The 13,705-nt window shown below is 50.5% G+C and overlaps 1 protein-coding gene across 13 annotated transcripts in view; it reads left to right on the forward strand.

Moving 5' to 3' along the window:
• Positions 1-13,705, forward strand: part of TPST2 (tyrosylprotein sulfotransferase 2) — a 40,555-nt gene that overhangs the window by 25,089 nt on the left and 1,761 nt on the right. For 10 of the 13 annotated variants that reach the window (XM_034791068.1, XM_034791064.1, XM_034791062.1 and 7 more), the window contains 4 exons: positions 2,581-2,648; positions 5,857-6,772; positions 9,792-9,990; positions 12,122-13,696. In XM_034791068.1, coding sequence (XP_034646959.1) covers positions 5,925-6,772; positions 9,792-9,990; positions 12,122-12,349 — 1,275 coding nt within the window. In that variant the 5' untranslated portion in view covers positions 2,581-2,648; positions 5,857-5,924 and the 3' untranslated portion in view covers positions 12,350-13,696. Of the gene's footprint in view, positions 1-2,580; positions 2,649-4,316; positions 5,307-5,334; positions 5,519-5,856; positions 6,773-9,791; positions 9,991-12,121; positions 13,697-13,705 lie in introns of those variants that run through there. The other 3 variants (XM_034791075.1, XM_034791074.1, XM_034791073.1) reach the window with 3 other exon arrangements.

The raw sequence follows: 13,705 nt of genomic DNA on the forward strand, positions 1-13,705 counted from the left end.
TTATTTTAATTGTGTTCTCAGCAGATCAGTGCACCAGCTTGTCTCTTCTGGAGGGCTGGGTAAAAAGTCGATGGTCATATGTGGATAGCCGCTCCACTCTTCATGGCTCATTGTCCTCCTCACATGGCAAAACTGTCAGGCTCTTGCAGAGAGAGGCCCTCGGCTAAGTCGCTGCCTCTCTGAGAAGTTACTGGTTCTGTGTGCGAAAGGTTCTTGGCAAAGCAGCTCCCTGGTGGTGGTTTGCATGAGCAGTGTTAGGAAGGAAGTGTGTGTGTGTGCGCGTGTGCACATGCCACATAAGTGCATGATTTGGGCGATCTTCATGAGGGCAGAGCGTGGGCGGTGGGCTGTGAACAGCTGCCATTTGAGCACCGATGGTACTTCAGAAATCTCTGAGGAAATGTGGTCCCTGCCCCGGGGAGCCTGCAGCCTAGTCCAGACTTGAAATCCCCCCGTTGATGGACCTGGCTCAATGCAGGGCAGTTTTGGTTGGAAAGGAATGTGTTCTAATCATCCCTGCCCCTCTGGGCAGACTGGGATTCTCTGGAAACTTGATCTGGGTGGAGTCCCCCCCCAGGCTCTTAATTAGCTCTAGAGTAGAGGCAGAGCTGATTGCCTTGTTCCACTCACACATCAGTACTAATCATTAGCAGTTCTCCAGCGTTTCTGTACTGACCCAATGCTACAGACACCGTCAGTCGGTTCTGTGAAGCAGGGGATGAAATCCCTGGTGTACAGGGGAAACTGAGGCAAACAAGGGCCTGCCTTTCAGTGGTGCTGAGCGCCCAGAACTCCAGTTGAAGTTAATGGAGCTGTGGGTGCTCATCACCTCTGACAGTCAAGCCCCAGGTCTCGAGGGCAGCTGTCAATGTCCAATTGGGGAGGCGAGGTGCTGTGCCCCGACCACGAGAGCTGTGGGGAGCTGTGTATGTGATGGGTGGGGGTGTAGTGTTACCAAGTATGCTCACCAGACTATGGATGAGTGCGTCATCACCCCCAGCAGCAGACACCGAGGCCTGTCGTGTACGTGGAGTGCTTAGATCTGCAGCCGGGGGTGCTCCAGAAATACTGGGGAGAGAATCCCGTGACAGCCTCTAATCCTGGAGCCAGGTGGAAATCCCCTTCCAGCCGAATAGGCCTGGTCGCTGTGTGCAGCCAAATGGCATGTGCTGCTTTGTGCCTTTTTGCCCCCTCCTCTCCCTTCTGTCTCTGCCCCTTCACCCGAAAGGCGACTGGAGCCTGCCTTGCTGCTGCCCTGCAGGGCACCTAACTTCTTGCAACAGTTACACTGGTAACGTTTTTATCCCTGGTTCAGAGGCATCTCCTGGAAACAGCATGAAAAAGATTCTGTGTTCTCAGAAGGCAGCTCCGTCTACTAGGCTGTTGTATGATATGCAAAGAGGGAACTTAGTTGCAGATGCAGAAGACAGGGCTCCTTGGAAATCCAGAGACAGGTGGGGAGCTGGGGGCGATTCTTAGTGGGAGGGGCGCATGTGTACCACGCGTGGGAGCCCGTTTTGTTTCAATGTTAAGATCACGTCTTGTGGATCTGCATGCTGCCGGTAGATTGCAAACGCCACTGGGCCCCAGGGAGTTCCATGTGCTAAAAATCAGTTTCACAGACAGCAGGGTGAAGGAATCCACCTTGAGCAAAACGTGGAAGAGTTTGTCCTAGCCAGGGAAATCTTGCAGCTTGCTTTGCAGGGGCTAGTGCTGACGTTTTCTTTTGCTCTGGGGTTCGCATCCCCTTGACTTCGCTTTGAGTGGTTTGCTCAAAGGAGCTAATTTTCAAAGCAGAGCTTGCTCAGAATTACAGATGACCTCGGTCAAAGCCGTACACTGGGAAAAGCTGGTGACCCTCTGCAGCACTTTTGCTCTTGCCTGATTTCAGAGCTTGTAATGAAACGGGAAAGCAGGTGCTGTGCAGTGTCCTCTGGAGCGGGCTGCGTGGTTCTGTTTACCTGTGGCAAATAGAAAAGCCCAGTGGGGACTCTGTAATCTATTCAGTCTGCCATCCCCTCTGGCCTCTCACATCCTTCCTGCTTCTGCCTAGCTCTTGCTCTCGCCGTCTCAGGTCTTGAAGTCAGCCTCCTACCTCATTTGAGAGATGTGTTCAATTGTTTTCTTCTTCTCTCTCAGCCGGTGCCCCCAAACTCTCCCTGAGTTTTGTTGTAATTTACCCCATGGACTTGCAAGGTTTCCTTTCCCTGGGATGAGAGGAATGTTGCTTCATGGGCTCAGGGTTGTGATGCCAGGTGTATAGTCTTATTTTTAATGCCTTGTCTGTAGCTGAGATAGCCAAGTGACACTGCCAGCGTGTTAAGATAGGCTGATTTCTGCCAGCCAGTTGCTAGGTTTGGTGGAGACAATGCATGATGAACATAACATTTGTATCTCGTGTCTGCATGTCGTGTGGCTTTCAGGTAAACATTAAAACATTAATGAGCTGTGTGTCGATAGACTATTAAAACTGCAGTATTGAAAATTGAATCCTCAGAATGAGCATTTTATTTCTAACCATTCTGATGAATATCCGTTCTCTCTAAACAAATCAGCATTGTGGGTTTTTTTCCCCATTAGGTATTCATCGGCCATCTGTATTTCTGAGCAAAGATCGGCCAACGGCAAAATGAATTTAGCAGGGAAAGGTAAGTGTATCAAAAGAGGATCTGTCAGAGCAGTGGGACCCTGCATGACACATTGGGAGTGAGTTAATGAATATTTCATGTTTGTGTCTGCACAGCCGCTTCTGTTTTATTAATATTTTACCACTCTCCAAAGCCACTAGAAACAATTACAAATCTTGCTGATATGAATATGAATATGAATATGATATGAATACCTAATCAGAATGCAAAATGGGGAAGATTTTTAATGGCAGGGATTTTTTTTATTGATCCTTATTCCCACATCGGCCACAGCTCAGCTGTTACTCTGCATGTTGCATTTAAAGCCAGCACTAAATTCTCGGTCTGGTTGAAGATGGAGTTTCTGGCTCTCTGGATCGCACTCCATCTTCATCAATGTGTCCCAGGGGTCAGGACCCCACACGTCTGGCTGGTGCTCTATTGAGCTGGTTGTGCTCTGGTGAAGCCTTTAGCTTTTTGGTTTCTGTTGATGAACGTACATCCTGAAGGATACAATGATTAAGTCCCTGGATCCTGTGTGGGAGGGAGGAAGCCAGGAGAAGACAGTAACTGAGGACTTTCTGCAGCAGAAGACTGCAGAATGCAGCTTGAGTTTAGTTGCACCTTTGACCTCGCTTTAGTGAGTAGGCTCACTTGTGCTTGTTTAGGAACTCCGAGTTTCGGGAGGTTTTAGTGACCCCCCCATCTAATAACAGGTAGTACTTTGGGTAGCAGTCTGGTCTTGGCAACCACCCCCTGGCTGCCCCGCCAGCAAGTATTCCCCTTGTTACTGTTGGGGAAGCGGGGAGAGAGAGAAGTGACATGTTCCAGACACAGATGGAGTCAGCATCAGATCAGGGTTGTTGTTCCCTAGTCATGTGCCCAGACAGCAGGCTGTCCGCATGTCTGTCATCCTGAAGCTGATAGACCCACTATTTTAAGAGCTCTTTTTTCTTTTTAAATGTCTAGCAGGCAAAGTTAGAGGCCAGACAGTCTCATAGTTTGCTATGCTGCATAGTTACCATCTGCCTTGGCAGTAGCTGAACAAGCCCATGGATGGGCAGGAGCAGAGCTGAATAACATTTGAGATCACAGTCCCTTCAAGCGACTTTGTCCAGCACCCCCTGCTGCCTGGGCAGTGGAGGGCCCAGAACGTACGCAGCAGGTTTCACTTCAGGATTCTGACGTGTGGCACGTTCCGTCTGGTCCGTTGTTCTGGAATCCCGTGTTTGTGTGGTCAGATTCACAGCACTCGTTTCAGATGCCCAGATGAGCCATATCCTCACCTCTAAGTGACCTTGACAAGCGAGTGGGGCTGCCAGGGAATCCCGGGAGGAAATGTTAACCATAAACCATATTCTCCTACCCCATTTAGTACAAACGTCTATCCTCCCTTTAAAATAAATTTGTTTACCTCTGCTTAGACTTTTGAACTACATCCCATTACAGTCCGGTTAGTCTGAATTTCTGTCCATTCCAGCTATAAATGCTGTGGAGCCCAGAGGCTAGTGGGCATTTTAAATTGCTTTTTGAGATGAATATATATTAAAAAGTCAAATGACCAATTCATCACTTCAGAGACCTGTAACTAGATTGTAAAGTCCCGGGGCCCAGAACTGCTGCTCTTTGTACAGTACTACGCACAATCAGTGCTGAACAAATAATGATGTCAAGAAAAGCCGCATGCCTGACTCAGCTCCCGGGACACGGCCAGTGCCCTGCCGGGTGTGAGAATGGACTGCTCTGCATGGCTACATGGGCCACTGGTAAATGCTTGCTTTCATTAAGAAATTTTTGAACAGAAAATATTTTTCTTAGGCAGCGTTTTGGATTGGCAGGGAAATAAAATGCACAGCGGTTCCCTTCCCCTCTCCCACGTTCAACTTCTTCCCAAATCCAGGCATTGCAAGGAATTTACCCCAAACGCCCTCTGTGACCTCGGGGCGGGATTGCAAACCCTGCACTAGTGGGTTCGGCCGGGAAAGGGGGAGGGATGGTTGGCCAGGTTTAATAGGAGCTTTGTGGAATCAGCAGAGCAGGAGACAGACTTGCAGGAGCAACAATCCTCCTGCTGGAATCTCCTATGGAGAAGTCGCGTCTTCACAGCAGAGCCAAATGAAAGCTTCAGTGTTTCAAGGGGAAACTTTATTTAAGGTCAGTTTCTTGCAGGGGAGTATTCAGATTGGCGATGTTTGTTGCTAGTATTGACACTAAACCTTCACATACATAGTTTGTTTAATAATTAACCCAATTTGATGCTCATTGGCCATCGCTTCTGCTGAAGCAAGCCCACCAACCTCCTGGAAATCGAATGGGTAGAGTTTTCTCATGTCCTAGCTAATTTCTAATCAAAGTAAACAAATGCCAACAGGAAACGTCTTGTTTATGGAACTGATAGAAGGGTTGTGTTGTGTAGTTCAGTGAATACGTGTAATACAACAAAGGAAAACTGCCAGAAAGGACTGGGGACACATCTGGGATGGAGTGCAGTAAATCAGTCTGTCACCTTGGAGATTCATGTTTTCTTGGCCTTCCTGAGGAGGGAAAAGTCTGACTAAGCCAGAATGCCCCTGGCCATACATACAAAAGCTCTGCCATTGAGCTAGTAAAGCAAGGCTTGTGCTTTTGCTGCACTCCGACTCTTCTAGAATTGCTCGCATGGAATCCCAGAGCTTGGAGGTTTCTATTCTGTTTTTACTTCAGTTCTTCTCTGTTTTGATGGCAGTCCTTGCTTCAAAGCAACACATATTTAATAGAAGGAAGTAATAGGATGAAGATAAGCCAAGGAAAATTTGGTCTGGATGTTTTGGAAGTACTTCCCTAAAGATTTCCTGGATACATGATTCTTAATTTTCTTTCCTAAACTGCTGCACAGCATTGCTGGTAAACAGGTACCTTCGTCCCCAGCAGCAAGAAACAATCTCTTTACGTACAGACTGAAAATCACTTTGCACTTCTTTTGGGGCTGTAAGATGGTGATAAATCACGAGGTTGATTAGACCCTGGAATGGTCTCCCAGGAGTTGTGGTGGGAGCTGGAGTTCGTTCCAAGCAGACAAGACAGATGGCTTGGCGTGTTCTCTCCAGGGCCAGTTGAGGCGATCAGTAGGTCTTTGTGAGATTTATTGGCGGCGGAGGCTGTCCTGGTGCCAGGGGGCTCAGTAGGAGACGGGCCGGGTAACCGGATGTGTGCCACTGACTTCTTTGAACATGTGCTGTTTTCTTTGCAGATGCGCACCGGCTTGGCTGCTCGCTAACCGAAAGCTGAAGGTCTCCCAGCCTATGTGCAGAGAACAGAATGCGGGTCACCATGAGGCGAGTGTTGCTGGGGCTTGGCTTTGCTGTTGCCCTGATGGTGACTGTGCACCTTGGCCAGCAGATGTTGGAGTGCCAGGCGCTGCTGGGCGAGGGCTATGGCAAGCGGACACGTGGGCTGATGAGACCAGAAAACGAAGAACTGGTTCTGGTGGACTCCAGTCGCATCGAGTACCGGTACAGCAAGGAGATGCCGCTGATATTTATCGGTGGGGTCCCGCGGAGCGGCACGACTCTCATGAGAGCCATGCTGGATGCGCATCCAGAGGTCCGCTGCGGAGAAGAGACTCGCATTATTCCCCGGGTGCTGGCCATGCGCCAGGCCTGGTCCAAATCTGGGCGCGAAAAGATGCGCTTGGATGAAGCGGGAGTGACGGACCAAGTCCTGGACGCTGCCATGCAGGCGTTTATCCTGGAAGTCATTGCCAAGCATGGGGAGCCAGCCAGATATCTATGTAACAAGGACCCCTTCACTTTAAAATCCTCTGTCTACCTTTCCAGGCTCTTTCCCAATTCCAAATTTCTGCTGATGGTTCGAGACGGCCGGGCTTCTGTCCATTCCATGATCACAAGGAAGGTGACGATTGCAGGCTTTGACTTGAACAGCTACCGAGACTGCCTCACCAAGTGGAACAAAGCCATCGAGGTGATGTATTCGCAGTGCGTAGAAATTGGGCAGTCCAGGTGCCTGCCAGTCTACTATGAGCAGCTAGTGCTGCACCCCGAGCAGTCCATGCGTGTCATCATGCAGTTCCTAGACATTTCCTGGAGCGACGCAGTGCTGCACCATGAAGAATTAATAGGGAAACCAGGCGGAGTCTCTCTTTCCAAGTGAGTGTCCGTATGGCTGCCGCTGCTTTCCAAAGAGACTCCTGACTAGACGGAGCGGGTTCTTGCCAAACCTTCTTGGGGCATGCCTGGTTTTCAGGAGCAGAGGGATCGATGCACCCAACTCTGCTGCAGAGTATTTGTGTGTCTAAGTAAAGAACTGCGTGAATGTCACAATGGCGGTTAGCTGCTTAGGGGAGGATTTTTAAGAATGGTGACGTCTCCGTCATCCCACTTGTAAATAAGGGGATGATTTCAGGCTCTGCTTTGGCAGAGTCCTATTTAAGGAGCTCCAGTTTTGGGGTAATCTATGCCCCCTTTCTCTTTTTCTTCCCATTCCCAAATATTTCTTTAAACATTGGATTACGTTCCAGCTAGCACTGAATGATTTTCGGTAGCATGCAGTTGAGGTTCCCTGACTTCCCACTGCTTCTCGCCACACGTCGTTCTGACACGATCCTGGCATAAAGAAGTGTGTACGCACAGCGTGCGTCTTCGAGAGCTATTTCATATTTTGAGCTTCTTGCTGCCGTTGTTTGGCTACTTGGTAATTTTAGATTCACCTAACCCAACCTCTGACTGTAAACGTGGATATATGGGAACTAGCCAGACAAGTCTGTCTTCTAACAGTCTTTTTCTGTTAGTTCTGTACATCCAGAATGGGGAGTGGAGGAGAAAGAACCCACTGTATGGTTTTTCTCTGAGCAAGGGAAAGGGAGGACATTGTCAGGCCATACTTTCATCAACACTAAGGGTATTTCCAGGAGTGCCGCCAGCTTTTCTGCTGCCCTAGGCGGCGGAAGGTCCCGCCCCGAAATGCCGCCCCCCAGAGACAACGGAAAGTCCCGCCACCGAAATACCGCCGCGGTCGTCGCCCCCCAAATTGTAGTGCCCTAGGCGATCGCCTAGGTCGCCTAATGGGTTGCGCCGGCCCTGGGCATGTCTACACTGCAATGAGACACCCGGGGCTGGCCTGTGCCAACTGACTCGGGCTCATGGGGGCTCTGGCTGCGGGGCTGTTTAATTGTGGTGTAGACGTTCGGGATGTCCTGAGCTTCGGGACCCTCCCACCTCGCAGGATCCTAGAGTCTGGCCTCCAGCCCGAGCCCCAGAGGTCTACACTGCAGTTAAACAGCCCGCAGCCCAAGCCCCATGGGTGCCGCAGGTGCCTCATTGCAGTGTAGACCTACCCGAAAAAGTTCTTCCCAAAGAGACCGGAGCAGTGGGAGCTAACTGCACATGATTGGTGAGTCAGTACCTTGCAAAATGCTGTCTCATGCTAGTCAGCATTTTACTGGGTGTGGTTCTCTTTGAGTCACAGTTGAACCGATTCTGTGCCACACTGTGTAACTGAGGCCCTGGCTACTTAGTGGGGGAGGGCGAGAGGGAGAGGCGGGAAGAGTGATTAGAGTCCCATATTATTTAAGGACCTCAGAGGAGCATTAGGGCCTCATTGTCCTGGGTGATGTACAAACAAAAGAGCACTTTATTTTCCAGAATTAGGGGCTCTAGCCCTGGTGGTCAATTCCAAGGCAAGTCACTATATTGCTGATGCTCGTGAATGGGGGGTGTTTGACCAGTAGCGGTTGTGAATCTGGAGAGCCTCTTCGAGTCTGGCTCTCCGTGAGGTGCAAGGCGTGAACATTGCAGACGTGCTGTGCAGGCACTGGGCGCAGCTGAGCAGAGGGAATGCGGGGGATGTGGAGCATGCAGTTCACTCATGACTTGGGGTAGAGCTTTTCTCCTTCATGGCCTTGTCTTTCGTTAGCTCTAAACCCTCCCCAGCCAAGGAAATTGTGCTTTGTGGTAGCGAGGGAAGGGGAGAGCAGCTACTGTGGTAGATGCAGGCATATTTCTTAGGTGAACTGATGGCCTCTATTGGGCTTTGTATCTTTAAAAATCTACTGAGATCAAATAGCCCATTAACTTACTTACTAATAGCCCATTAATTTACTAATGCTGCCCAGTTCCCGAGGTCTCATTTCCCATGATGTCCATGTGGCCGGTAGCCACAAATTCCTTTGATTTTTCTCCTGCAGTAACTGGGTGAGAGGTTTGGCCGTAGGAATGCCCGTCCCTTCAGAAGAGGGTAGAAATCAGTGTCTGCTCGCCAAGGCCTGACGGGAGACAGGTCAGGGATGGGAGATTTTCTCTCTAGAGCCTCAGGCGCCCTGGATCCTTCATGGTCTGGCGGTGCCTGCCGCACTCCTGCTGCAGCCTCTGCTCCTCGTGCGCGTGCTGGAGATTTATGGGTTCTGAATAAACAGAACTGTCTCTAGGGAGGGCTCTAATTTTCATACTAATTATGTAAATCTGCCTAATTACAGGACGGTAACTTTGCTGTCTCAAAATATAAAGGGACAGTTTGTGCAGTGATTGCTGCTCTGCCTTATAAATAAATAATAATAATAATAATATATGGAGATATCCTGTCTCCTAGAACTGGAAGGGTCCCTGAAAGGTCATCGAGTCCAGCCCCCTGCCTTCACTAGCAGGACCAAGTACTGATTTTGCCCCAGATCCCTAAATGGCCCCCTCAAGGATTGAACTGACAACCCTGGGTTTAGCAGGCCAATGAGCTATCCCTCCCCCCTTGACTGCAGGGTGCAGACTGTCACTGCAGACAGGCAGCGAAGCTTGGATTGCAGTGGGACACACTTCCTCTCTAGTGAAAACAAACTGCAGCTGATCTAACACAGGAGGCCCAGCAAGGTGGGCAGGCGGACGGGAGCGTCCCTAGGCCAGGCAGAGTGGGGAAGGATGCTTTGCACTTGGGTATTGAAACAGCGGAACTGACCCCTTAGGTGTGTTGGTGTTGGGTCTTTGGCCCTGCAGCTCTGCCATCCTAACGAAGGCACTGGTGCTTTACCGATAGATGGATTTAAAGCTTTGTATCCTGAAGACGCTGACAATATCTGAGCGACATGCGTCTCTCAAATGGCAATAACCCAGCTGCAGGCCCCTATGTGTGAGCGCAACATGCATCCAAAACCCAAGCGACGGATTTCTACTCTCTTTACAGGATAGAAAGATCAACAGACCAGGTTATTAAGCCTGTAAACTTGGAAGCTTTGTCCAAATGGATCGGGCACATTCCAGGGGACGTATTGCAAGACATGGCCCAGATAGCACCAATGCTCGCTAGGCTTGGCTATGACCCATATGCAAATCCACCCAACTATGGCAACCCAGACCCCTTGGTAATCAACAACACCCAGAGGGTGAGTATTGCTACTGTCCGCTTAGAATGCAGAGTGTCACTGGAGGATGATGGGAATGACGCACGTTACAAATACAAAATAGTGACAAAAATGTGGATTTACTATATGCAGTACAGACTTACATATCTCTCCATGGGTGGAGAGGTCACTAAATCATAGCAAAGAGAACCCTTTAAAAACCACTGCCCCTGTTTAAAAGATGATAAAACTACAGAAGGGGACGTGCCAGTTACATTTTCCTTATTTTCAAAACATTGGTTCAGATGACGGATTCCGTGACGTGTGACAGATGAAATTCCTTTTGGTCTTGTGCCTCCTCAGGGCAGATATTGCACTACTCTGTCCTGGCCTGTTAATTCTGGAAGCCTCAGGAGTGTATTGGGTTTTTTTTAATCAAGACCAAGTTAAAAGTCGCGTAAATGCAAAGCTAGAAAACTCCAGTCTGTCCCCAATGGGAGACCTAGAAACTGATGCTTCCTTCCTTAGCTCACCCCAGACTCACTCAAGCCAAGGGGAGGCTGGGGGCAGAAGAAATGCGAGGTCATGTCCTGGGACAGTGCTCCTACTCAAGCTGTGCTAAGGCCCGAGACATTCCCCAGAAGATTTACTTGTGCTGTTCTGGAAATTACAGCCCCCGCTGGGGGTGCTGCAGAGCCACGAGCCAGTTACTAAAGCAGGGGTGGGCAAACTTTTTGGCCGAGGGCTGCATTGGATTTCGGAAATTGTATGGAGGGCCAGTTAGCGGAGGGGGCCGTGGCGCCCCCCGGCCCCCGGGACTCCTGCCCCATCCATACTCCCCCGCTCCCTGTCCCCTGACCATCCCCGGACTTCCACCACCCCATCCAACCCCTCATCTCGTTCCTGACAGCCACCCCGGGACCCCTGACCCATCCAACCACCCCTTCTCCCTGTCTCCTGACTGCCCCCCGCCGCCCCATCCAACCCCCCCTCCTTCCTGACTGTCCCCTGGGACCTCTGCCCCCATTCAACCCCCTGTTATCCCCACCCCCGACTGCTCTGACCCCTATCCACACCCCGCCCCGACCACCACCCCGAACTCCTCTGCCGTCTATCTAACCCCCCTGTTCCCTGCCCCCTTACCACACTGCCTGGAGCACTGGTGGTGCGGCTGGTGGTGCCACACCGACACCACGCAGCACAGAGACCGGGTCAGGCCGGGCTCTGCAGCTGCGCTGCCCCAGGAGCTCACAGCCCCGCTGCCCAGAGCATTGTGCTGGCGGCAGAGCGAGCGAGCTGAGGCTGCGGGCCAGGGGGAACAGCAGGGGAGGGGCCAGGCAGGACGGTCCCGCGGACCGTAGTTTGCCCACCCCTGTACTAAAGGAAGGGAATCTTCTCATGTCCTTGTTTCTGCTTGGGCCCAGGTCAAACTCTCCTCCCTCAAAGGGAGGACTCCAAGAGGACCAGGCAACTCCTGTACTAGGAGAACTAGCCCAGGGACTGCGATGAGGTGGTGCTGGTGGTTTATTGCAGTGATGCCCAGAGGCCACAGTTATGGCACACACAGAACCACGGGCAGACTGTTTTCATGTTCTCGGAGGTTTGGTGCCTTCTCTGTGCACGATACATTGAAATCCCTGCCCCTGCCCCTGGCTTGCTTGGCTGCTCTGATTGTGGCAGTGGAAAGTGGGATGAGAGACTCTCCCAGGATCTAGACCCTGCAGATTCCTGAGTTCAGTAAAGTGGAGCCCTTCAGTTTTTGTCAACGTGAACATGGAAAATGGTCATTGTTCAAAAGATCCCTTCTCAGTGCAGTTTAAAAAAAAAAAAAAAAAAAACCTTGGGTGAGAAGGGAGGGAGTGTGGCGCGGCGTGGCGCAGCCCAGAGAAACCACTTTTAGCAGAAGTCCTGAGGACAGCACCACAGCCGCCGTCTGATGTCAAACGCCAGGTCTGTGCGGAAATGGTACGTTGGCCCACAACGCTAGCGATCAGCCCAGCAGGGCAGAACAAAATCACTCCATGCACACGCCAGGCTATTGTTCAGGCCTTTGAGGTTTGCTTCTGGTTCAGACACGCTGTGACATGCCAGGCAGCTAATGAGGCAGAAGGGCTGTTTAAGCATCAGCTAGTCTGTACAAAGTGGAGTCACTCTGGTTTCATTCCTTCCATAGGTTATGAAGGGGGATTTTAAAACACCAGCCAATCTGAAAGGACGTCTTCAGGTGAGAGCGCCCAGTGACTCCTCTGGGCTAGACCTTCATTTCGGATGGATCTGTGGCATGTCTGGTCCCTCACATGAGGGCAGCAGCTCCGTCCTTGGGATACCTGACTCACTTGCATCTCCTGCTTCAGTCCATCCAAATCTCCACTGCACAGTTGTTCCTCTCTCGTCGTGCTGATCATGTCACACCAACCCCGGATCTTTTCACTGGTGTCCTGTCTGGCTGCATGAAATTTTAGCTGCTGGCATCGCTATCCAAGCCCTGCATACACTCATGCCCGCCCCACCTCCCCGCCTTCCTGCTAATGTTATTTTCTCTCGCTTCTGGCTTCTTGCTTGCACTGGGGTGTCTGTGCATTCATCTGACAAACACACTTCTGCTGCCTCTAATCCCTCTGGAGATGCTCTTCTCCCTGGGGCCCCTGACTCTTGAACTGCTGTTCTGGGTCTTGCTACATGTGGAGTGGGAAGAGGGAGGATGTCCGTCTAATCTAGAGAGTGTAAATGTCCCAGAACATGGCTTCTGGTTCTAATAGTTCTCTCAGTGTAGAACTGTTTCATGTGTCACTAAAACCGTTCCCTTTGCACGGGCGTACAATCAGGAAGTACTTTACGATTTGGTGCAATCACAATGGCACTAGAGATGAAGATCAAAGAACTTTAAACCCTTATCCCCCTAGAAAATACTGCCTAAATAGATAGGACACAACAAATATAAGGAAGGACTTTTTCACACAATGCACAACCTGTGGAACTTGTTGCCAGGGGATGTTATGAAGACCAAAAGTAAAACTGGGTTTTAAAAACAAATTATATAAGTTCCTGGCGGATAGGTGGATGGCTGTTAGCAGAGATGGTCATGGATACAATCCCGTGCTCTGTGTGTCCCTAAACCTGTTACGGCCAGAAGCTGGGGCTGGATGATGGGATGGATCACGAGATACATTACCCTGTTCTGTTCATTCCCTCTGAAGCCCCCGGCACTGGCCACTGTCAGAAGACAGGATGCTGGCTTAGACAGACCAGCACAGGCATTCTCATGTTCTTATGACCCACAATAGCCTAATGGTCAACACACTAGGGCTGTGTCCAAGCAAGGGGCTTGGGAAACCAAGACTGCCTATTTAATATGGGAACTGTTAAAGTAAGCAGTGATTTCGGCTGTCCCAGTAGCGTGTGGGGAGAGAGGCACCCCTCAGGTAGCCAGCATTAAAAGCATTTTGAGATTCACAAGTGGAAAACCATTGCTTTGAATTGCCAGACTCAGAAACGAGTGCAGCCTGCCGTGCACGGGTGTAATTGTGCTCCCTGCAAGAAGCACCAGCTGCCGATCCTGAATGGCTGTCAGGTGGAGTCCCATGTAGAATGCATTGCAGTGATGAAGATCTGGGTCACTGGGGAAGCCTACCTATCACAGGCGAGGTGGCAATCTCCTGGCAAAAGCGCACTCTCAACTCACTCTGAGAAGTGCGGTGGGACAGTTTGTGTTTTGTATGTGACTTAATACTAATCATCGCTTTTCTTGGATTGTTTT

Source organism: Trachemys scripta, chromosome 15 (assembly GCF_013100865.1).
Source record: "Trachemys scripta elegans isolate TJP31775 chromosome 15, CAS_Tse_1.0, whole genome shotgun sequence".
In the NCBI taxonomy this organism is placed as follows: domain Eukaryota; kingdom Metazoa; phylum Chordata; order Testudines; family Emydidae; genus Trachemys; species Trachemys scripta.